The sequence below is a fragment of the Rhinichthys klamathensis genome, unplaced genomic scaffold (assembly GCF_029890125.1).
Source record: "Rhinichthys klamathensis goyatoka isolate OS25496 unplaced genomic scaffold, OSU_Roscu_1.1 h1tg000181l_1, whole genome shotgun sequence".
In the NCBI taxonomy this organism is placed as follows: Eukaryota; Metazoa; Chordata; class Actinopteri; order Cypriniformes; family Leuciscidae; genus Rhinichthys; species Rhinichthys klamathensis.
Window position 1 is genome coordinate 631,675 of NW_026606709.1, and position 24,113 is coordinate 655,787.

General features: G+C 36.2%; 3 protein-coding genes across 5 annotated transcripts; 2 read left to right on the plus strand and 1 right to left on the minus strand.

Moving 5' to 3' along the window:
* The first annotated feature begins 367 nt into the window (after nt 1-367).
* tbc1d15 (TBC1 domain family, member 15) lies at nt 368-13,027 on the plus strand. Its single transcript, XM_056261176.1, has 17 exons — nt 368-477; nt 1,435-1,530; nt 2,222-2,293; nt 2,437-2,578; nt 2,786-2,990; nt 5,324-5,426; nt 5,533-5,730; nt 5,864-5,992; nt 7,735-7,838; nt 7,932-8,026; nt 8,153-8,269; nt 8,513-8,613; nt 11,310-11,409; nt 11,510-11,607; nt 11,768-11,884; nt 12,255-12,341; nt 12,452-13,027. The coding sequence occupies exons 1-17, from the start codon at nt 454-456 to the stop codon at nt 12,656-12,658; spliced, it is 1,995 nt and encodes a 664-aa protein (XP_056117151.1). The 5' UTR covers nt 368-453; the 3' UTR covers nt 12,659-13,027.
* A 671-nt stretch (nt 13,028-13,698) lies between these two features.
* Nucleotides 13,699-19,027, plus strand: tph2 (tryptophan hydroxylase 2 (tryptophan 5-monooxygenase)). Of its 3 annotated transcripts, XM_056261185.1 has the most exons (12): nt 13,699-13,882; nt 13,973-14,492; nt 14,962-15,108; nt 15,268-15,451; nt 15,527-15,666; nt 16,026-16,093; nt 17,038-17,234; nt 17,357-17,492; nt 17,583-17,709; nt 18,056-18,151; nt 18,247-18,380; nt 18,561-19,027. In XM_056261185.1, exons 2-12 carry the CDS (start codon nt 14,253-14,255, stop codon nt 18,733-18,735), a joined length of 1,644 nt encoding a protein of 547 aa, XP_056117160.1. In that variant the 5' UTR covers nt 13,699-13,882; nt 13,973-14,252; the 3' UTR covers nt 18,736-19,027. The 3 variants fall into 3 exon arrangements, with proteins under 3 accessions (XP_056117160.1, XP_056117159.1, XP_056117162.1); XM_056261184.1 differs by having other exon boundaries at nt 13,699-14,492; XM_056261187.1 differs by having other exon boundaries at nt 13,699-14,492; nt 14,965-15,108.
* A 745-nt stretch (nt 19,028-19,772) lies between these two features.
* si:ch211-218c6.8 (apoptosis facilitator Bcl-2-like protein 14) lies at nt 19,773-21,281 on the minus strand. The gene is made up of 6 exons (XM_056261198.1): nt 21,246-21,281; nt 20,802-20,941; nt 20,597-20,686; nt 20,401-20,468; nt 20,039-20,302; nt 19,773-19,868 (listed from the first exon to the last, which is right to left on the minus strand). Exons 2-6 carry the CDS (start codon nt 20,917-20,919, stop codon nt 19,833-19,835), a joined length of 576 nt encoding a protein of 191 aa, XP_056117173.1. The 5' UTR covers nt 20,920-20,941; nt 21,246-21,281; the 3' UTR covers nt 19,773-19,832.
* Nucleotides 21,282-24,113: the final 2,832 nt, after the last annotated feature.

The window sequence follows — 24,113 nt, forward strand, 5'->3', positions numbered from 1 at the left end:
AAGACATTTCATTTCAAAATAAAAGTCCCATTGTGTTGAACCGCTAGAGGGCAATCGAGCTTCGTCTGCATTGACAATATATATATATATATATATATTTTAAAGAACATTAAAATTATTACTCTATTTGTAAAACATCGCCTACATAAAGTAAAATATGTCAATCGCACTCAATATTAGATTGTTTTCCACCGAATTAAGGATTAATTTTTTTTAAAAGATGTAGTTGAAAAGATGTAATAGTTATATGACTGATTTTTTTGGAAGATGTAAGAGATATATATGTTCGAATAATATGCATACATGGATGTATACGTCTTGTAACTTGAAAATTCAATAAAAAATGTCCGTGCGCATGCGCGGCGTTGGCCATGCGGAAAATGACTCGTCAGTGTTGTTGTGGATCGCTGACAGGCACGTGAGCGGTGCTACGTCGTCTATTTAGCAGTCGACATGGCGGCCACAACTCCTCCCAAGGTACTGAGCATGCTGCTTTATAAGTCAATACACGGTCAAAACGACAAATAGCTCCATTTTACCGATCTTTTTCCGTGGGTTGTGGTGTAGATATTCTGTTTGACCTGCTTTTTGAACTGTCGGTGCTGGGAAATAGATGATACACTGGTCTGGGAAACTGCTGTGTTTAGCAACAGTTAGCCTGGCTGCTAGCTGCCAAACCCACTGACATACAGCTGATCAAACTGCAAAAAACACGGACGTTAGAAGTAGCGTTTCCGTTGCCAATAGCAGCACAACTGCAATATCGAACGTATTCGGGGCGTCTGGACTCTACAAACAAATAATCAGAGTTGTGTTTGTACTTTAACTAGTGTTGAGTCATGAGCTGCCTGTCTGGCAGATTTATGAAGATGTTTTGAGCTTGATGGCTGATTGTTTATCAACTGATTCCGGTGAATTCCGCCATAAGGAAACATATGAATGTTTTTTTTCCATATATTAACTATTGGCACTACATAATCTCATTTTCGTGTGTATGGTTTTCTCGTGTCTGTTACACATGCATCATCAAGGACCTCCTTGGCCACCATGATGTTTTGCTGGTTGAGTTGCAATATATACACACTTACAGCTACCTACCACTACCACACAAATGCAGTATGAGAATATAGGAGACATGAACATTGCACATAGTTCCAGGTTATTCCATGAGTGTTTTCCCAGTGTCATTTTTATTTTTACAATGATCAATGCCATTTATTGTTGGGGAGTCTTCAAGAACATTGTTAATGTCAGTATGACAGGAGCTGTCAGTTCAGGCCTCAGGCTAAGACATTTAAAGGCACGGAGTAGAGTACTGAAACAGGATCTTGAAATGTTTGTTTTTAATGGCCTATTTTTAATTAGAATAATGTGTTTGGCTTATAATAATGATACTGTAATGTTTTATCAATACATGTTTCTTTGTGTTTGTAGGTGGTGTTTGAACATGAGGGAGTCTTCATTCACTCATCTCCAGATGAATCTGAGGATCAGGATTTAATATCGGGGTTCCTCAGGATTGTTGATAAGGTATGGTGGTTGTCAGTGATAATATTATTTATATTAAACGAGTGTGTTTTTCAGGATTGTTATGATTCCTTTAAGTTTTACCTGAACTGGGTCCACGTGACATACATAAGATGTTTTACCACATTCTTGTGTCACTGTTAGTACAGTTCAAAAAGCTTGGGATAACTTGTTTTTAATAGTGTATTTTTGAAAGAAGATACTTATGCTTACCAAGGCTGCATTTATTTGATCAAAAATACAGTAAAAACAGTAATATTGTGAAATATAATTACATTTTTTTAAACTTTTACTCCAGTCTTCAGCATCGCATGAAACTTCAGAAATCATTCTAATATGCTGATTTGGTGCTCAGGAAATATTTATTATTATCATCAATGTTGAAAACAGTTTTGGGGAAAAAACACGATACAGGATTTTTTTGATATGCGAAGTTCAAAAGAACAGCATTTATTTAAAAATAGAAATAATTTATAACTTTATACATATCTTTGCTATCACTTTTGTTTAATTTAGTGAATCCTTGCTGAATAAAAATATTAATTTCTTTCAAACAACATCGTACTTACTCCATACATTTCAATTGTAGTATATATATCTGAGAAGTCCGAACTACCTGCTTTTGAAATATCTGTAAAAATCACAGCCATCTAACAATCTCTCCCAATATCTATTTTTTCTTCTTTAACTGTAGGATGGTGAAACCCTTGTGGAATATAAACCCCTGGAGGATACAGATCCCTCAAACATACTGTGTGCCTGCAAGGTTTGTTACCCGTTTCATCTGTGAGAGTTTGCATATATATGTTAAACTGCCTCAGACAGTCATGTACTCTGTACTAGTATATTCAGGATTCTGAATAGTTTTCTGAATTGGGAAGGATAACTTGATTGTATGATTGTGTGAAGGACTCCAGCTCAGTGGTGGAATGGACTCAGAGTTCAGAAGACAACCCTCATCGTCCTGTCGACCATCAGCTGAGCTACGAAACCGAGTGGGATATGATCAATGCTGTCTCATTCCGGAGAAAAGCCCACACACATGGAGATGGTAAAACAATTAAGTCAAATGTGGCTGAAAAACCGCTTTTGTATCAAATTGCTTCCACCATTCATTTTACCCAGTACCTAACAGAAAATGTCAGCAAGATAACTTGTGCATCAGCCAGTGAATTTTGCCTATGGCCCTTTCTTTCCAAAACCAGATGGAAATCTGTAACGGTAACCAAGCGTATTATTTATTGTCACATTGTCACAGGTGGATCAAACCACGCAAATGACCGGAACAAGTGGGCCTTCTCTTTTAATGTGTGTGACCTCAGGTCTATCACAGTCAAATGTGAGGGCTGGTCATACATCATTTTCCGGTTGAAGGATGGCACAGCACTGCCAGCTATTCATTTCCACCAGGGAGGGAGCACAGCGTTCCTGGATAGCCTGAGGAAATCAGTTCAGATCAACGAGTGAGTGCAGTATGGGTTGATTTTATTTCAATGGATCGAGCATCTTTGGCTCAGCTGTAAGCAAATGTTGTGCAATATCGTATTGTAATATCATTCTGTTTGCGCAAGATCTAAATGATTTTGTATGCTCTTTTTGATTACAGCATTAGACCAGTAGAGTGTAGACATGAGTTACCGATTTTTTTATAAATGGTTTTGAATACACATTATATAAGCAGTGCTGCACAGAACCTGCAGTCTTATTTAATAATTTCTCTGCATGTATTTTCTTGTGGGGTAAGATCCATGGAATGATTTAAACTATGTTAAAATCCGATAAACAGATAATAATACGCTCTTATTATAGCTGAAAATGTGATAAAATATATTAGAAATGTTATATTTTAATAAATATAATATAAATTTGATTCATTAAAAATATTTTATGTGTAGTATATAATTATATTATATATATTAGGGCTGTCAAATGATTAATCGTGATTACTCACATCCAAAATAAAAGTTTTTTTACATAATATATGTGGGTGCACTGTGTATAATTATTTTATATATATAAATACACACACATGCTTGTATATATTTAAGAAATATTTTCATGTATATACTGTACATAGATTTATACATAATTTATATTATATATAAATATTTTATATATAAATAATATTTTTTTCTTAAATATACATGCATGTGTGTGTATTTATATATATACAAAATAATTATACACCGTGCACCCACATATATTATGTAAAAAAAACTTTTATTTTGGATGTGATCAATCACGATTAATCATTTGACAGCCCTAATATATATATATATGTTTATTCTATATTAATTATATATTTTTAATAAATTGAAATCAGTTATAACTAGTGCTGTCAAATCGATTAATCGCTTTTAACATAAAAGTTGGTTTACATAATATATATGTGTATATATATATATATATATATATGTAAATTAAATTAACATATAGTATATATGTGTGTGTGTGTGTGTGTGTACACTGTAGGTCAATACACATGCCTGTGTGTGCATGTGTACATACACATGCACACACAGACATATACATGATAAATAAAAAAAATTATAATATATATTATCTATGTATACACACATATTATGTAAACACAAACTTTTATGTTAGATGTGATTGATCGCGATTAATCGATTTGACAGCACTAGTTAAAACGTGCATGTGTTTTTGAACTTTGCTAATTTAACATGATCAAAAACACTAATCCATTTTAATGACTAAAGTTCAAATTAGAGAGCAAGTGACAAATATCGGTATCGGAATCGGCCAATAGTTGTTTGTTAAAATAGGTATTGGCGCATCCCTAATTTATACTAAAAATGGCATAGAATAGTGCACAAGTACGCAAATTGGGCTGCAGCTTTAGCCTGGGTTTCCCCATGCTGCCTTTGCGCAGCGCGATTTTATTCACGCTGCTAGGTAGTCTGGATACCATGGACCAGATTTTCGCCTAAATTAGCATGTCGGCTTTTACATAACTGTGTAGCGTCAGATGTCTTCCTCTGAATGAATATGGCTTAATATTTTCATTCTTCTTGTTCTTATCTTAAAAGTGACCCCTGAACTTTTAATTCACTAAATACCACTGGCATTTCACAACCAGAATTACTCGTCCAAACACTTCCTCCTTTAAAACTGAAGTCATCAAAATGTAACCCAATCTCCATGCAAATGAGATGGAATATCTCGGCACCTTTGAGGAAGTCTTGCATGTGTTCTGTGGCAAGAGGCCGTGAGCGTGATTCATGTAAGGTCGAACAGCAGCTGTGCATTTAGAGTTAAGGCTTTATGACAGGGACAGGAAGACACTCCTCTCCCCTGCGTTAAATATCACACCAGATTAAATCCGCCCGTAAGCATGCTGAATTCAGCCCTGCTGAGGAAAAGATAGCTGTTATTAAAGTTCTTATCTTAGTCTCCATAATGAAACATAGGCTGGGCTTTGTTGGCTCAGCTTCTGTCGTCATCCAAACCACAGAGCGATATGGCCAGTGATGTCATATGTTTACAAGTCGAGTACTTATGTGTACTCTTAAAATTATTATTTGTTTTTACTATTATGTCTGTTATACATTTCTAGATGTTCCTTTGTTTATATGCTTACACACAAATGTATATACATACAGGAGTTATCAGTATAGACTGTTAATAAGTAGGCTGTTATGTATGTTTGTTTGCTGTGATTATTTTGTAAATAGTGTCACAATCTTTGTTTGCACAATAAAAAAAATATATATATGGTATTACTTTATTAAGACAATACAATGAATCTTATTATCATTGTCTCTTTCTTTCGAAGGTGTCCCGATGATGAAAGTATCTTGATTGTCAGCTCTTATAACAAAGCCTTCTCGCAGTCCTTTGAGAATCTTCTGGATGATACAAACTATAACTTTGTTCAGGTATGTGGTTTATACTGTGAATCGTACTAGTAGTCAACCATGAATTGATCTTTGATATAAAAATATTCATGTATGTGATCTTCACAATATTTTCACTATCAAACAGAAATTCAAGAAAGATCCTTATACAACAACGCTGGGTGGCTTCTCCAAAGTCACTAACTACCTCTTTGACGCATTTCGGGCGCCTGAATTAGAGTGTCAGCAGCGGCCTGCTGAGGAGGTGGCGGATCTGTTGGGAGAACTCATTCCCGGACTAGAGATTAACCAGCAGGAAGAGCCTGGATTTGAAGTCATCACCAGAGTGAGTGCAGATCTAATTCCAGCCTTAACTTTGACTTAGTTGAGTCTGGAAACAGACAGTCGACATGAGGTATCCTGTGCAAAAGTATTATTATGGAAAATTGATTTGATGTGTTTGTGTGTGTTCGTTTCAGCTTGATCTGGGACTGAGGCCAGAGGTGCAAAGGAAGGGCCCGGTAACAATGGAAGAATGGGAAAAGTTCCAGGACTCAGAGGGAAGAATGACCAATGTACCTCACATAAAGGATGTAATATTTAAAGGGGTAAGATATTGCTTTGAACATCTTACTGTAACTCATTAATGTACCTAAATTTCTGTCGTTTCTTTGCTTGTGGTTTTATCACCATGGCCTCTCTGTAACCTTTGTGGTGGATTGCAAACATTTAGGTCATGAGTTACCGATGTTTTATCCATTTGGTTTTGTTCTGAATCTGCATCATAAAGGAAGTCACATACACTTCTGTTTACAAGTTTTGAGTTTTTTTAAAAATGTTTTTGAAACCAAGGCTGCATTTATTTGATGGACAACACAGTAAAAACAGTAATTTTGTGAGACAATGTTACAATTTAAAATAATTTCGATTTTAAAAATGTGATTTTTTTTTTTTCCTGTGATGGCAAAGCTGAATTTACCCCAGTCTTCAGCGTCAAGTGTTCTTTCAGAAATCATTCTAAACTGCTGATTTGGTGCTCAAGAAATAGTTCTTACATTATCAATGTTGAAAACAGTTGGATCATGGTTCCCACAAAAATATTGTATCGCATTTGTTTCAGGATTCTTTGATAAATTGAAAGTTCAAAAGAGCAAAACAGCATTTATGTAAAATATGTAAGTCTTTCACTTTTGATCAATTTAATGCTGCCTTGCTAAATAAAAGTATAAACGGTAAGATCTTTTTGAAAGAAATTAAAGGGTTAGTTCACCCAAAAATTAAAATTCTGTCAGTAATTACTCACCCTCATGTTGTTCCAACCCCGTAAGACTTTCGTTCATCTTCGGAACACAAATTAAGATATTTTTGATTAAATCTGAGAGCTGGATCACTCCTCCATAGGCTTCTTAAGGGATCGAAACAGGCCGGCCCAAAAGTTATGAAAGACATCGTTAAAATAGTCCGAGTGACTACAGTGGCTCAACCATAAGTTTATCAAGCGACGAGAATACTTTTTGTGCGCAAAAAACAAACAAAAATAACGACTTTATTCAACTAATCATTTCCTTCTCTGTACGGCCGTGATATTTCACGTAGCGATATTGCGCAAAGCTTCTGTGTTGCACGTCACACGCAGGCTCACTATTGGCCGACGCTGGTCATGTGTGTGATGCATGACGTACAACCTAGAAGCTTTGCGTAGTTTCACTACGTGAAATATCACGGCCCACAGATAAGGAAAAGATTAGTTGAATAAAGTCGTTATTTTTGTTTGTTTTTTTGCGCACAAAAGGTATTCTCGTCGCTTGATAAACTTAAGATTGAGCCACTGTAGTCACTCGGACTATTTTAACGATGTCTTTCATAACTTTTGGGCCGGTCAGTTTCGATCCCTTAAGAAGCCTATGGAGGAGTGATCCAGCTCTCAGATTTAATCAAAAATATCTTAATTTGTGTTCCGAAGATGAACGAAAGTCTTACGGGGTTGGAACAACATGAGGGTGAGTAATTACTAACAGAATTTTCATTTTTGGGTGAACTAACCCTTTAATATTCTACATAATCTAGATACCTTCCAAACCAGCATTCCAACATCTCAATCTGATCTGTTTGGGTGGATTTCCTTTTGGCATACCCTCCACATTAGCTAAATGCAAAGTTAAACACTAAACAAATTTATGTTCAATTTCAACAACTTGATTGAAAATGAGTTGAGTCTGAGATGAGCTGTTGCAGTGTCTCATTTTTCCTGTGACCTCTTGTCCAACTCCTTCCACTTAGACCAGACATGTTTATAAATGTTTCAGAAGATGTAAGTCATCAAGGCTGCTGTTGTTTTTTATCTCAACAGGGCCTTTGTCACGCAGTGAGAAAAGATGCTTGGAAGTTTTTGCTTGGCTATTTTCCGTGGAACAGCACTCATGAAGAAAGGAAGCTCCTGCAAAAGAGTAAAACGTATGCACGTTTCCCTCAGAGAATCGACATCATTTGTTTAAAGCTCTCTTTCGTTAGATAACGCATACATACGATCATGTGTTCTCTCAACAGTGATGAATACTTCAGAATGAAGCTCCAGTGGAAGTCAGTAAGTGAGGAGCAGGAAAGGAGAAACTCAAGGTTACGAGATTACAGGAGCCTGATTGGTATGTCTTTAATTACATTGCAAGTTTTATTCTTTAGTTGTTTTAAAATTGTTTTTCGAAATATATTCCCATGCACCTTTTCTCTACCTGGGTGAAGCTCAGTTTGTGGTTGTTAAATCTTTTTAGAAAAAGATGTGAACCGAACCGACCGCAATAACAAGTTTTACGAAGGCCTGGACAACCCTGGCTTGATTTTACTACATGACATCCTGATGACATACTGCATGTACGACTTTGACTTAGGCAAGTGATTACATGTGTTTCAATCATTGTTTAGTGCAATTTCTCTGAATTAAAATATCAACTACTGTTATGTATACTACTGACTCCCATGCTGATTCCTTGTTTTCACAAATCAGCGAAAATCCTTCAGTTTATGTCAATGTGATTTAATTGCACATTCATTTATTTAGATTATGGATAATCTTAAGTGCTTTACGATTGCTTACATTACTTGTATTTACCCAGTTTCCTGTTCCTGTGCAGGGTACGTGCAGGGTATGAGTGACCTGCTCTCTCCCGTCCTTTTTGTAATGGAGAATGAAGTAGATGCCTTCTGGTGCTTTGTTTCCTTCATGGATGAAATGGTAATGCAATATGTTTGTTACAGCACATCTCTCTTTAGCACTCTTGGGTTTGCTGTGTGTGAGAAGATTTGCCTGCATCAATAAACCATGATTCTGTTCTCACGCTATCGCTGTTGTGGGCAAGCACTTTAAATGGACTAAATTAGTCAACCAACAAATGGTTTACTTCTAGTTGTCCCTGCATATTAAGTCATTATAGGAGAGAGGTTTTTTTTAGAGGGGTCCTATTATGCCCTTTTTTTAAATCTTGATTTTTGGGGGGGGGGGTTTACTAGAATAGATTTTCATGCTTGGAATGTTTGAAAAATATATTATTTTCCCACATATTTTACATTGTTGCAGCACCTCTCTTCCCAGTCTGTCAGTAACGCTCTGGGGTGTGTTTCCCGTACGACGCTGAATAACTACCACAGTATGAGGCACCGTCGGAGAAACTAACCACCGTTGTTTCCCGAAACCGTAGTAACATGGTCGCACCTCTGTCATTTAAACCACATTGGTTCAACAATATAGGACTGTCGTTAATGAAGTCACACGCAGATGGAGGAGTAATAACTTCTGCTGATCAATCTATTCGAGATCTCAGAGATGCTGCTGGATCGTACATGGGACTTAATGACTACTTTACTGGTTTTGTTCCAAGTCATTTTGCTTAATTTGATGTTTGATTCATCGCGGACTTCCTCACACGTCAAGGGTTGCCTTGCGCATTTAGGCACATGCGCACTGCTCAAAAACGCAGTCAATTGTTAAAGGGATACTCCACCGTTTTTCCATATTAAACTATGTTATTCCTTTAACTAAGACGAGTTGATACATACCTCTCTCATCTCAGTGCACTCAATCGCTCTGGCGGCGCAGTAATATCATCACTCGTGAAAAGTCCTCTCCCTCTCCGGAGTGATGATATTACTGCGCCGAGTCCATAGATATATATGCGCCGAGTCGAAGTGCTCCCAAGCACTTGCTATGGTATTCCGCCATACATTATAGTTATCCATTTTACACGCTTAGAAAAGCTTAACGTTTTATTTTGTGTCACCATTCTTGGTCGAGTTACACTACTCGTGTAACTGTATTTAAATAGGGAAAACGTGGAGGTGTTTGGTCGCTTCTCTGCTTGGATCCTAATGAATGAACTGGGCTAAGCTAAGTGCTATCAAAGTGTCTCGCGCGCCAGAGCGATTGAGTGCACTGAGACAAGAGAAGTATGTATCAACTCGTCTTAGTTAAGGGAATAACATAGTTTAATATGAAAAAAAGGTGGAGTATCCCTTTAACACGTCAAAATATATAGAATAAAATGTAGTATATACACTACTGGTCAAAAGTTTTAGATCGGTAAGATTTGTTTTTTTTTAAAAAGAAGTCTCTTCTGCTCACCATGGCGGCATTTATTTGATCAAAACAAAAACAGTGATATTGTGAAATATTATGGCAATTTAAAATGACTGTTTTCTATTTTTATATATTAAAATGTAAGTTATTCCTCTGATGAAAGCTGAATTTTCAGCATCATTACTCCAGTCTTCAGTGTCACATGATCCTTCAGAAATCATTCTAATATGCTGATTTTATGTTAAAAAAAAACATTCATTATTATTTTCAATGTTGAAAACATTTGAAGCACAATGTTGAAGCATTTTTTTTTCAAAATTCTTTGATGAATAGAAAGTTCAAAAGAACAGCATTTATTTAAAATAGAATATTTTCTAACATTATAAATGTCTTTACTGTAACTTTTGATCAATTTAACTCATCCTTGATGAATAAAAGGATTGAATTATTTTACCTCTTTCCCCCCAAAAATAAAATAACAATTCTTACTGACCCCAAATTTTGAAGGTTAGTGTTATAAAAGCTTTCTATTTCAGATAAATGCTGTTCTTTTGAAGTTTCTATTCATCAAAGAATCCTGAAATAAAAATGTAATGAACAGTTTTCAACATTGATAATAATCATAAATGTTTCTTGAGCACCAAATCATCATATTAGAATGATTTCTGAAGGATCATGTGACACTGAAGACTGGAGTAATGATGCTGATAATTCAGCTTTGATCACAGGAATAAATTACACTTTACTATATATTCACATAGAAACCATGACATGTTTGTATTTTTAATCAAATAAATGCAGCCTCGGTGAGCAGAAGATACTTTTTAAAAAGATTACAAATCTTACCGATCTAAAACTTTTGACCGGGAGTGTATATTTAAATAGAATGATAGATTATAGAATGCACTGAATGTTAACTTGCTTATTGTGCCCAAGAGCATGGTATATTAAAGTCCACATGTCATTTAACAAGAAACTATGTAGTTCCAACCACGTAATTTTGCGATGCTGTTTACTTTTACCCTTTCCATAACCACAAGTTTCAACACACTACTAATGAAAATCAACCAGGCCTTGTTTTTTTTGTGTGTGTATGCCTTGCCTATGAGTTATTTAAATGAGCGAAATTGTGACCTCTGCATTCCTGGAAGAAAACTCAAGACTACAATTGAGGCGTTTCAGGGAGTTCAGAAACTGCGCTCTGATATAGAGAATAATTCCCTTTTGGTGTGGACTTTGTGCTTTCTAACTTTGCAGACCTTATTCATGCTCAAACAGCGACATTACACACTAAAGGAAGTTGAAAATGTTCAAAAGCATAATAGGACCTCTTTAATTGTCACTAATGTTTGTGGCAGCATGAAAACTTTGAAGAGCAGATGCAAGGGATGAAGACCCAACTTATTCAGCTCAGCACTTTGCTTCGTCTGCTAGATCTGGCCTTCTGGAACTACCTGGGTAAGATACCCAGAGGAAGACTTATTAGAAATAGTCTTTTTCATTAATGTTGACCATCAGTAGGCATTGTGTTTACTTCTGTATTTATGTGTTTTCACAGAGGCACAGGATTCTGGGTACTTATATTTCTGTTTTCGCTGGTTATTGATCCGATTCAAGAGAGAGCTACATTTTCAGGACGTCCTTCGCCTTTGGGAGGTGTGTAATAACTATCCTTTTTTTTGTTGTTTGGGGCCATCAATCCATTTCTTTGTTTCTCAGGACATTGCAGCTACTGTCTATTATAATTTTGATTATACTTATGTGTTATATTGGCATTTGATTTAATATTTTCTTCAATTTATATTTTCCCATTCAGGTTATGTGGACCAGACTGCCTTGCCAAAACTTTCACCTTCTGGTGTGCTGTGCCATTTTAGACTCTGAGAAACAAAAAATAATGGACAGAAAATATGGATTTAATGAAATCCTGAAGGTAAGCCTTAACTATATCTTATACCATGCTGAAGTTTAGGGTCAGTAAGATTTATTTCTTTGCCAATTAATGCTTTAATTCAACAAGGATGCATTAAATTGATCAAAAGTGACAATACAGAATTTTTTTTTTTTTTAATAGTTTTTAATAAATGCTGTAAATGTTTTTAAACTTTCTATTTATCAAAAAATCCTGAATATATCATGGTTTCCACAAAAAAATGTTAAGCAGAACAACGGTTTTCAACATTGATAATAATTAGACATTTTTCTTGAACTTTTGAATTGTAGTATATGTATCTACATCTTGCAACATACATAAATTAGATTGTGAGAAAAATAGTTCACCTATTGATATGTTTTCTTTACAGCATATAAATGAACTCTCCATGAAACTGGACATTGAAGAAATCCTTAGCAAATCTGAATCTATCTGTATGCAGATAAAGAATTGTAAGGTATGTCATATGCATGATTGCAGATAGTGGGGTATTTGAACAAAATACAAAATATCTAGAAAATTGTTCCGGTAATACAAGTTTTGAAGCTCTTCTTTTTCCCCTCTAAGGACTTGCCCCATTCAGTGAGTGAGATTCTGGGCCTCAACACAGTCACTGAACCCTCTGCAGCATTAGAAACCAGTGAATATGGAATACTTGAGTCACCTCAAACCTCACCAAGATCCTCACACAGACAAGATCACGTCGTCTCCAACGGCCACAGCCATCTAAAAGAAACAACACACAACGGCTGCAAAGTAGCCTTCATTTCCTAGTGTACAGCACTACATGATGTATAGTACAGACTTTATATCCCCTGTATTCCAGCAAGATGAACAGTGTTGGGTGTCATGTAGATATTTGCTACCAAATGCCACATTGTAAAAGAAAAGGAAAGAAAACGCAGAGAAAATATATGAATGTAAAACTAGGATCCAAAAGGATCCTAAAGCATTATTTTTGTAAAATCTTGTACCATAATGTCTTTCATTGAAATAATCATTCCTTCTCACTGTATAGAGAGAGTTTTCATAATGTTTCAGAGGTGGGGTATCCATTGTTGAATATTATATATATTTTTTGTTCTTATCAGTTTGCCCTTTTCCTAAATAATTCAGATTCAAATTAAAATCTGTCTTCCATTAGTCTGTGAGTTATCTTTCAGCTGTTGTAGACTGGTTACTCTCTATCTTTTAGCAGTAGTGGAACTCAATCTTTGTAAATAACACTTAACCCAAAATTGAACATACATGTCCATTGCGCCTGCTGTCGCCCATGTCTTTGTCCAATGAAGAGAGACATTTTGGGTTATGTAATATTACATTAGTTAATGTGTTACATAACTCGAGATTTAATTAGGTAAGAGTACTTTGTAATTAGGTAGTCACCTTAGATACAATTTGCAAAGGCACACAAAAACAAAACGATTTAACTGTCTTCGTAATAGTAAGTGAGGAAAATTTGCTTGGCTAAACTAAAGGCAATAGTTCCAACTGCCAACTGTGGCTTGAGATTATTCAAAGTCGGTAGCCTTGGTTCAGAGGTTCTGCTATGACATTTGCGGAAGAGATGGAGAGTCTGTGAAAATATTGATTGATGATGAAATGTATTTTATCCACTCATAACCACAGCCCACAACAAAGGCGCACGGAATCAACTTCCATCTCTTTCATTTCCTGTTCCACAGGAAATTGCCTCAGAGGAAGCTGATAGCTCACTGCTCACCGCAGTAATGTTATCTCTCTTCTAGCTCTCTTTCATTAAAAAAAACGGCAGCATTTTGTGCACTGACAAACGTACTTATTTGCCAAATATGCATCTGACCTCAAAGGAGGTGACATTTACATAAATAATGCTGACATTTAAGTTCATACTTCATGGAAATGAATGCTCTAATCTCACTGAAGCTCTTATTTTCCTTGCTTTCTATGTTGAACATGTTTCTAAATCCTGCCTCTGAAGGATGCACTGTACAAAGGCATTTATATCTTACAAAAATGGTGGGTGATGTCCTCCCCCTCTTTTCCTTCACATCTGTAAAATGAAGCCACATTTATGTGAATCTTGAAATCTTGATGACTTTGCTCTAGATTCATTTCTCCTAGAGGGTGAGATGAGCTTATCCACTTCAATCAGGTCTTGGACGAGCCGACATTTCCTAATGGAAGAGCCATCCCCTCAAAAGCCAATATGAGTGATAGCCTACCCTGTGCGAGAGTGGCCCTTCTCAACGTCATTCGTCACAGTATATAATCCCAGCTCTGATACTGACGGGGGAGGAGTGTCAGGTACTGTGGCACATGCAAAGTGCTCCCTGTGATCTCCAAGGGACAGCTTAAAGAAAAATCAATAGTACCTTTGCCATAGGAAATGCAGGGAAAGAAGACATCTCAAGAAACACTAACTATGTCCGGCTCTGAACTACAAGCCAATGCGAAGGGGCCGCAGACAGCCCCTAAATCACCTATTGGGCTACTTAGGAAGAGGGGTCAAGATGTAATTCCGAAGATGCAACCTGCTATGATGATGTTCTCCAGCAAATACTGGGCTCGGCGAGGACTATCTTTGGATTCAGCAATGTATGACCAACAACACCTTGCAACCTCAATGGTGAGGACTGAACTTGACCCTATTTTGGGCACCACATTTTCTATAGTCAAATTGCCATACTATTTGTTTATAATGAACCGTGATTTCAATAATTTGAAATGGTTTTTTTCCCCAAATAAATATAAAATTGCTTTTGTTTTTTTTAAACTACTAGTTACTTGCATGAATCATTGATTTACACTGGAAAACTTAGTGTCTGTTGGTTATTCTGGATGTAGAGGCAAATCCAATTTAATGTTTTCTTACAAAATTCATAACTGACTGAGAGCTTTGGCAGCTGGAACTGTGGACAATGATGCAGTACAATTTTTTTTACAAAAAATTAGAAGTCGGTCAAATTGTCTCTCAGTGTAAATTCTTCTTTTGCATTTGTTAATTACCACTCTTGTAATAAATAAAAAAAAAACAGCTTTTATCTTAACCTATTTCTGCATCTTAAGAGTTTTTATATTTACTAAACACCTCCAAGCAGCTCCGCAGGACATCCTTTAATCGGATAGATGAAAGACCTGACAAAGAGGAACAGAAATCCACCTATGACCTTGGGAAATTAGCAGTGATTTTCTCTCTGAAGAATGAAGTGGGCTGTCTGGTGAAAGCGCTAAGACTCTTTCAGGTTAGTGAACACCTTATCCTTTGGTGGGGTAGATTAATATTACACTTTAATAAGGGAACCTTATGCATAGTACTTGTTTAATAATAATATGTTTTGATTAAGACAGTGAAAATGAAACCAAAGTGACATCCTGCTGTTCTGTTTACTGTACGTTTAAAGGAGAAACATGTGAATTTGGCCCACATTGAGTCTCGCAGATCCAAGAGAGTCCCCAATGAGGTGGAGATATATGCAGAGTGCAACTGCACAAAAAAAGAGTTCAATGAGCTTGTGCAGCACCTGAAAGACCACGTCAACATCGTCTCATATAACACACCTCAACAAGTGTGGTCTGCAGAGACTGGTAAGTTCTCTGTGAAAGAATTGCCAGTGTAATGACTGTGACATTGTTACTGATTCATCTGTCTCTTTATTCCAGACTGTTTGGACTGTGTGTGTGTTTTGGGAGGATTGGCAGATGGGGAAGGAATACCATGGTTTCCCCAAAAGATCTCAGAGCTGGACCAATGTTCACATAGAGTGTTAATGTACGGCTCAGAACTGGATGCTGACCATCCGGTAAGTAAATCTGTTAAATGTTTAGTAGCCCAATGGTGGAGTGAACAATACTTTTACAGCATTAATTAATTATGGTTAATGTGAATTTCTAGATAGACTAATACATTCATATTTAAAGTTGATTATCATGGGTTAAAATAGACATGATGAATAATAGAATAATCCCATGACACGTTTTTTTGGGAGGGACAAAATCAAGTCCCGCCCTCATTTTTTTGTTTTGTTTAAGAAGCAGTTTCACTTGGATATACATCACAAACGGGAAGAAAAGACTATCACAACTTCCATTTCATGCCGACTTTTACTAATGTTAACAAATTGAACCTTATAGTAAAGTTATTCTCTGTTCTCTATTGCAGGGCTTCAAAGACAAGGTGTATCGGCAGAGGAGGAAGTACTTTGTGGAGGTTGCAATGAACTATAAATTGTTAGTATAGATTATAATAGTTTATATTCTTTTGTAGTTGATTTTGCTATTGGGTTCTTGTAGCTCAATTATTAGAGCATGGCACTAACAACACTAAAAATAGATGCATAACACACTGCCCGGACAAAAAAAAAAGTTGCTGTTTGGATTTAAATAGGCAAAGCTTAAGAGTCTATGATTGGATCATTATTGCAGTGATTATTATATTTCTAGCATGTCATGTGTTTGGCAACAATTCTTCTAACACTAATTGATGGAGTGTGTAGCTTTTCATTTCTTAGGAAGACACACCATGGCCATATTCCAGGATGACAAAACCAAGATTCATCAGGCTCAAATTGTGAAAAAATGGTTGGGAGGGAGCATGAAGAATCATTTTCACATATGAATTGGACCTCCAGAATTGGAGTCCAGACCTTAAATTCATTGAAAGTCTTTGAGTCGACTTTACAGAGTGCTTGATTCTTGCATTGTCAATATAAGATCTTGACCAATAACATCACAACATTTATTTTCATCAAGAGGTGCATCAATTTTTGGTCAAGATCTTGGTCTGGACTCAGAGGTGCCAATTCATGTATGAACATGATTCTTCATGCTCACTCCCAACCATTCTTTCACAATTTGAGCCTGATGAATCTTGACATTGTCATCCTGGATTATGGCCATTATGTGTTTTCCTACATGGTTGTTTAAGAAATGAAAAGCAACACACTCCATCAATTAGGGTTAGAAGAACTGTTGCCAAACATATCCAGTCATAGACTCTGAAGCATTTGCCTATTTAAATCCAAACAGCCAGGCAGTGTACAATTACATAAATGGAAATAACATGAAACTGCAGTTAGAGTAGTAGTCTTACAAATTGACTAACTGAAATGACAGTCAATTTTTTCTTCCCCTTTTCTTGCGTAAAATTAATCCGAATGTCTTTTGTGTAACAGTGGGCAGCCCATCCCACGAATAGAGTACACACCAGAGGAAGTGAAGACATGGGGAGTCGTTTTCAGAGAACTTACAAAACTCTATCCAACTCACGCCTGCCGCGAGTACTTGAAAAACCTCCCTCTTCTCACAAAGCATTGTGGGTACAGAGAGGACAACATTCCACAGCTGGAAGATGTGTCTCTGTTCTTACGAGGTAAAAGAAAAAAAACGTGAAAACCATGGAACTGCTTTCTTCTTGCATTATTAATTCCTCTCATTCTATGACAAAGAAGTCAACTCTCTTTAATGTGGTGGTTTGGGTTGTGACCTTTGCAGAGAGGTCAGGGTTTACCGTACGACCTGTGGCTGGATATCTGTCACCACGAGACTTCTTGGCCGGCCTGGCTTATCGAGTGTTTAATTGCACTCAGTATATACGTCACAGCACAGACCCTCTCTACACACCAGAACCGTGAGCAAAAGCCCCACACTTTTATTTTGTGTGTAGAAAAGTTCATTTTTCTTATCACTTCTAACCTGTTAACTGTTTTCATGTCGTCAGAGACACCTGTCATGAACTTCTGGGTCATGTACCACTCCTGGCCGATCCCAAGTTTGCTCAGTTTTCTCAGGAGATTGGCCTTGCATCTCTAGGCTCTTCAGACGAGGATGTGCAGAAGCTGGCAACAGTAAGTGTGACTGCAGCTTATTGAATTCTTAAATGTCATATGGAACTTGACGGGCAGGTTTCTAACTAGATACGGAAATAAAAAGGTCACTGAAGTTTTTTCGTGGCGTAAAGTTTAATCTATGGTGTTGAGTCGCGTGCATTTGCATTGAAATCATATCAGTGGGTCTGTATGGCAGACTTTGAGACACAATCAGATCTGGGTATAACGTTTTTGGAAGTCTCAATATGAGAGTGTACATCTCATAAGGGTCTGAAGGAACTTGTAGATAACCTTGCTTCCAAACCTTTGAAATATGCAAGACAATATGTTTATTATGCAATAAACCACTGTGCTTTTTTCCCAGTGCTATTTCTTCACAATTGAGTTTGGGCTGTGCAAACAGGATGGTCAGTTAAGGGCATATGGAGCAGGTCTACTGTCTTCTATTGGAGAGTTAAGGGTAAGAAGCCCTTCATTAACCGTACATAAACACCTCAAGTATTCAAATGTCAAGTTAATGGTTAACTGAATGTATAATCCTCTTTGATTATGCAGCATGCGCTTTCTGAAAAAGCAAAAGTGAAGATGTTTGATCCCAAAACCACATGCTACCAGGAGTGCCTCATTACAACATTTCAAGATGTTTATTTTGTCTCTGAGAGTTTTGAAGAGGCAAAAGAGAAAATGAGGTAGAATATATATCCACTCAGTCATGAACAAATAACATGTAAATCTTACAACAATCTAAAACTCTATTAACAGACTAACTTCATCCGTATAAAAGAGACACATTTGCTCTGTCAATTTAATCACATATATAAATGTATGTCATACATATATCAATTTAATACATTTTTCCTTCTAAACAGGGAATTTGCTAAAACAATAAAGAGGCCTTTTTCGGTCTACTACAACCCATACACCCAGAGCATTGATTTATTGAAGGACACCAGGAGCATCGAGAACGTGGTTCAAGATCTACGCAGCGACCTGACCACTGTCTGTGATGCCTTGGGGAAAATGAACACTTACCTTGGTATCTAGACAAACAGTGTCACCAGTGCTTCATTGTAGAATACAAATACAAATGATTTACATGATTAAATTCAATTTACATTAATACTGTAACATTTGCAGTGATGTTGATTTTTCTGGGCTAAACATCCATTAGTCTTGCCTTGTCATAAGGATATGTGTCACATAAATTAAAGGAATAAGTTCATTTAAAAATGAAAATTCTGTCATCATTTACTCACCCTCAAGTTGTTTCAAACCTGTATAAATGTCTTTCTTCTGCTGAACACAAAAGGAGATATTTTAAAGAATGTTTGTAACCAAACAGTTAACGGACCCCATTGACTTCCATTTTTTCCCCCCTACTATGAAAGTCAATGGGGTCCATCGACTGTCTGGTTGCTGACATTCTTCAAAATATCTTTCCTTGTGTTCATCAGAAGAAAGAAATTCATACAGGTTTGGAACAACTTTGAGGGTGAGTAAATGACAGAATTTTCATTTTTAAGTGAACTATTCCTTTAAGGTGTGAAATATTGCAACCATAGTCATCATATAGCAATCAAAACTAATCATCGCTACAATGTATTAAGACACTAAAGGAACGACAAAGAAAATCAACAGATTTAATATTCATCTCGTCTTTGCCTCTTTGTGCCTAATGTTGTGCTTAAGACAAAATTATAACAGATTTGCATTTTATTTAAACTTCATATTGCTGTATGCAGCAAGTGAATGAAGTTGATACGTACATATAATGAAAAATAAAAATAACTAAGCACTGTTCTGATTCCAATGCCATACTGTATTTGTATGTTTGTGGTGCTTGCTTTATTTGTTGCCCAACAAAGCAAACTTCTCAATCAATAAAGCATTATATTTTAGCATTATATTTTGGTTTGCATTTTAAAAGTGTGCAGCAATGTGTTAATTAAGGACACATTTAATTCACTAACACAATGTTATTTTACATTAAATGTATAGTAATTTGCAAGTACATAGTCAGCAAGTACATAGTCAATACTGAGAATATACACATTTAAATATAAAAAGTAAATAAAAAAAAATCATATTTTATCATATAACTCATAGATCACTAATAACCATCCATTTCACAGTCAATCTTGTCAATGGACCTCGTCGTTGTCATCAAAGGCTTTCTCCTATAGTGAATAAGATGTGACGTATTTAGTATATTGCACGTTATTGTAATTATTTTAATATTTAGTAAGCTGCATTCATTTCTAGTAAACTTGTTTATTTGTAACAATACTTTTCAACAATAGGCTTTGTGGAAATTGTAATTAAATGTAAATGGTGCATAAACTCTCACCCAACCACCGTGCTGTTTAACCCAGGGAGTGAAGTTCTTTTGCAGGTACTGAGCTCCGAATCCCATGACCCTGTTCATGGGGTGAAGGTCCAGGGCTCTGAGTCTGCTGGTGACCTCAAAGGTCAGGGCGATCTGCTCATGTTTGTTTCTGCTCTGAGGAAATTCTGGTACCACACTTTTGATGAAGGCTGAGATCAGTTTTTCAAAAAAGTCGTAAGAGAAAGTACACTGCAGGTATCCCAAAAGCTCATGGTTCTTCTCAATCTGAGAAGGCAAATGGGACATTTAAGAATGTAACAAGATTGTATAACTACAAACTGAACAGTTAGACTACAGACAGATAAAGAGATAATGATGATTACCTTCTCATTTAAGTCATCCCCTGATTTCTTCAGCAAGTCAACAAGCTGCTCTATAACATCTGTGTTTACTTTTATAAAAACAAGCACATAGAACAATTACAGTCTAGATAATTAATAGTGTTATGCAGGATTATATTTCGATGACTTGTATGTCGATGTAAGAATTGAATGTGTATAATAGTAGCCTACACTTTACCAGAATCTGTCTCTAATCCATCGTCAATAAGAAGTCTGCTGTCTACAATCCGGGTCAGTTTTTCAGCCACATTTCCATATTTCTCACCACCTGTTTTTTTTTTTTTTTTTTTTACAGACAATGTCATTCAAATGGCAATTAATGTTATAAAACTCTCCGAAAGAGAAACAAAGTTATCAAGTACAGCATCTCTCTCTGGTCTAACCTGTTTGTGCCTCCAGGCTGCACATAAAGACCCGTTGTGGCTTTCTCTTCTGGCAGTATGTTTCAAGCAGTCGATATTCATCGCTACGTGTTATTGAAGGTGAATCACCTTCCATCATGTAAAACAACCACTGACTTTTGCTGTTTGGATAAAGAGATATTTTTTACGTAAAACACTTAATCAAATCAAAACAAATAATGTGAATTCAACAAGACTTTTAACTGCACTGTTCCAGCTTGTAAACTGAAAGGAGTTCACGTCATAAAGCTAAGTTACAGCTGAAACTTGACACGACGTCAGTGATCAGTTCCTCTAACATCTGAATGCAAAATGCACGAAACTTTGATATAATTCTGTTATCGGACAGCATATAATCTATCGAATGAATGTCAAAGCAATGTGGTCTCAGTCATATCTTAACAGAAAAAACACAACAAAACTGACCAGGAAACTTCTGTCCTCCGGAGTGTGTTGTTGGAGTCGTACGTACACACGTCACGAACACCAGTTTCCTTGTGACGTACACGGACGTTTTGCTGCTTTCATTTTTGTGAAGTTGTCCCCACATTTATTAGGGATCACAATCACATCATGCACAGCTTTCAACTGTTTTGAAAATATTTTGTTCGTATTTTAATTACATGTCTTGAATATTATAAATTCGAGCTAAATTTAGCATAAATATAGGCTATATGGGAGAAATAAGCCCTATATGTTTTCATTTTAAAGGTAGAAGTTCGAGTTTGAAAAATAAGAAAGCTGTAAAATGTGTTAATATTTGTAAAAATGTCCTTGTTTTTATTTAACATTTAAACCATATTGAACCTATACAAGAACCCCGGTGTTGGTATTTGTAAATCCTTAAAACTAACGAAAAGAATAAAGAGGTGACTGCAAGAATAATTTTAGAGCATGTAGGCCTATGTCCTCCATGGTTCTTGTTCTTTCTGACAACAAGCACTTGAATGCGAGCTGGTATCACGATTTCAGAAATGGGAAGAAGGGAATTTCCAATAGCACGTGAAGGCAGCCCATAGAAACAGACAATGCATCTTGGTCACTTTGTCTGTAGGCTAAATGATGCTGCCTTCAGAAATGTCCCACTTCCCACTTCTCAAATTGAGATTATCTTGTCGCATTCAAATGCTTTGTTGTCAGAAAAATAACAGGAACCATGGAGGACACCAGGTTTATTCTTCCCTATTAATTGGGACAATCTTATTAAAGCCAAAATTATATTTAGCGTCCCATATTCATTGACAACGATTTAAACATTCACCACGCTATCTAAAGTCAGCTTGCTGCTGACTATTCTGGAATTTTGGTCAAATACGGCTATTTACGCTGTGTATAATATACAATACATTCATGCTTCAAATGATTAGGCCAATACCCACAATAAATTAACATTTATAAATATTAAAACCTAAATATTATACATCATATGCTAAATATTACATATCAGGGGTTTCTGCACATTATTTTTTTCTTTCACATTATTACAATTATTTTTATCAGACTTGTGACGTGATCGTTTTAAAAATGCTCAATGTAACAAGAATTAGAAGAACCCCCCCCCCCCCCCCCATAATAATACAAAATAATAAAATTGCAACTTTGTCCTGACCCATGCAACATCATTCTACTATAAGACACCAACATTTTAGATACCTGTGAAAAGAGTCCCAATTTCGATACCACAGCAAAAAATACTAACTAGTTCAAACATTATTAAAAACAAGTAAACAGTAGGCTAAATAAGAAAATAAGAACACATAGACAAATTACATGCAATAGCACAAATAAATACAATATACAAAGATTAAACAAATGAAATAAACAGGGCTTTCAGATTTTCAGGTATAGGTCTAACAGTTCATTAGTTCTTCTACTAATATTATTCATGTGGTAGAATAATCATAAAGTAACAGTCTTCACCGAATATCTAATTATAGATTAATCCTTGTTAAAGCTACAAAAGTTATTCAGTCAAGATCAGTGAGTGATTTTCTCTGTCTTTTGTTGTTTGATTAACATTAATGACAGACAGCAGCAGGAATATTAGGCTGCTGTCACTTTAAGACCTAATGCACGGATCCAATGCTGCCTTCATGTGCTATCGGAATTATTGTAAATACTTAGTTAAAAATTGGACATTAAAGCCCTCTCAAGACATATTTACCACTGGAAAGTTAGGGGATAATTTTGATACCCATGCATGTTCCCATGGGCGGGCCACAAACTTTAAACATGGTGGAGGGGAGAACGATTGCTGCTGTGACTTCTTTATTCGTTTTTTCCCCCACAAATGCTACATCGCCTTGTCTAGTTGTTAAAGTAGTGAATATGATTATTATAGATTAAAATAAAATTGCAATTACTAACAAACTTACTACTAATACAAAGGAAAAAGTAGCCTATACTAATTCATTGCAAAAAGGTTTCTATGAGTTTGTCTGAAAAAACAAAAGGACAGTAAGATTTTTATTGTCACCAAGTAACAATATTCTGAATATTATATCTACTAATAATCATTTTACGTAATCATGTTTATGCATTTTTATATCAGTGAAAACTAAAAGCCACAAGCAATTTACAGTATTTAAAGATTAAATAATTTAGTTAATAATTTTATAAGTAATGTTCAGGAGGGTTTTTTTTATGTCTTAATGTCATATATCAGATGAATAAGTCATAAAGGAAACTTCACTTGGGATGCTGTTGCTCTTGAGTAGTTGTTTGTTCTTTTTCAGCAATCTTCTTCCAGCAGGGTAGTTGTTTTGCACGGGACATGTAAAACACAGGCCCGATGCAGGCCCCAAGACTGGGAAAGGCATTCATCAGATTTAAGAACAAACAGTGTGAGTCACTAACTTCTTTATCTCCATCATCAAGTGTGAGCACGTAAGGGGCTATAGCCAGGAGAGGTGCGTAGATTACAGCCGTTGGGATTAGAATCAATAAGGTGTTCTTAAGTGCTCTGTTTTTTATGGGTGAGCCACCTTTTCCACCTGTTTGCCCTTCACCTGGACCTTTTTTTGAGAGTGCACACACAATGCCCATTAGACATGCAAACATTATCAGTAAGAAAACATCAAGGATGATTGACAAGTACAGAGCTATTTTAGGGAGCCTTTCTTGGTAGGTAATCAGTGCAATGCCTAAAGTTAAGATCCAGATTACAGTCGAGCAGAAAACACGATGCTCCCATTTACTCCCTAGTTTCATGTAGAGGACTGCATGTGCTGCGGCCAAGTAGCGCTCCACACACATACTGGTCAAGAGGAGAGGACAGCCGATTATGTTGAGGAC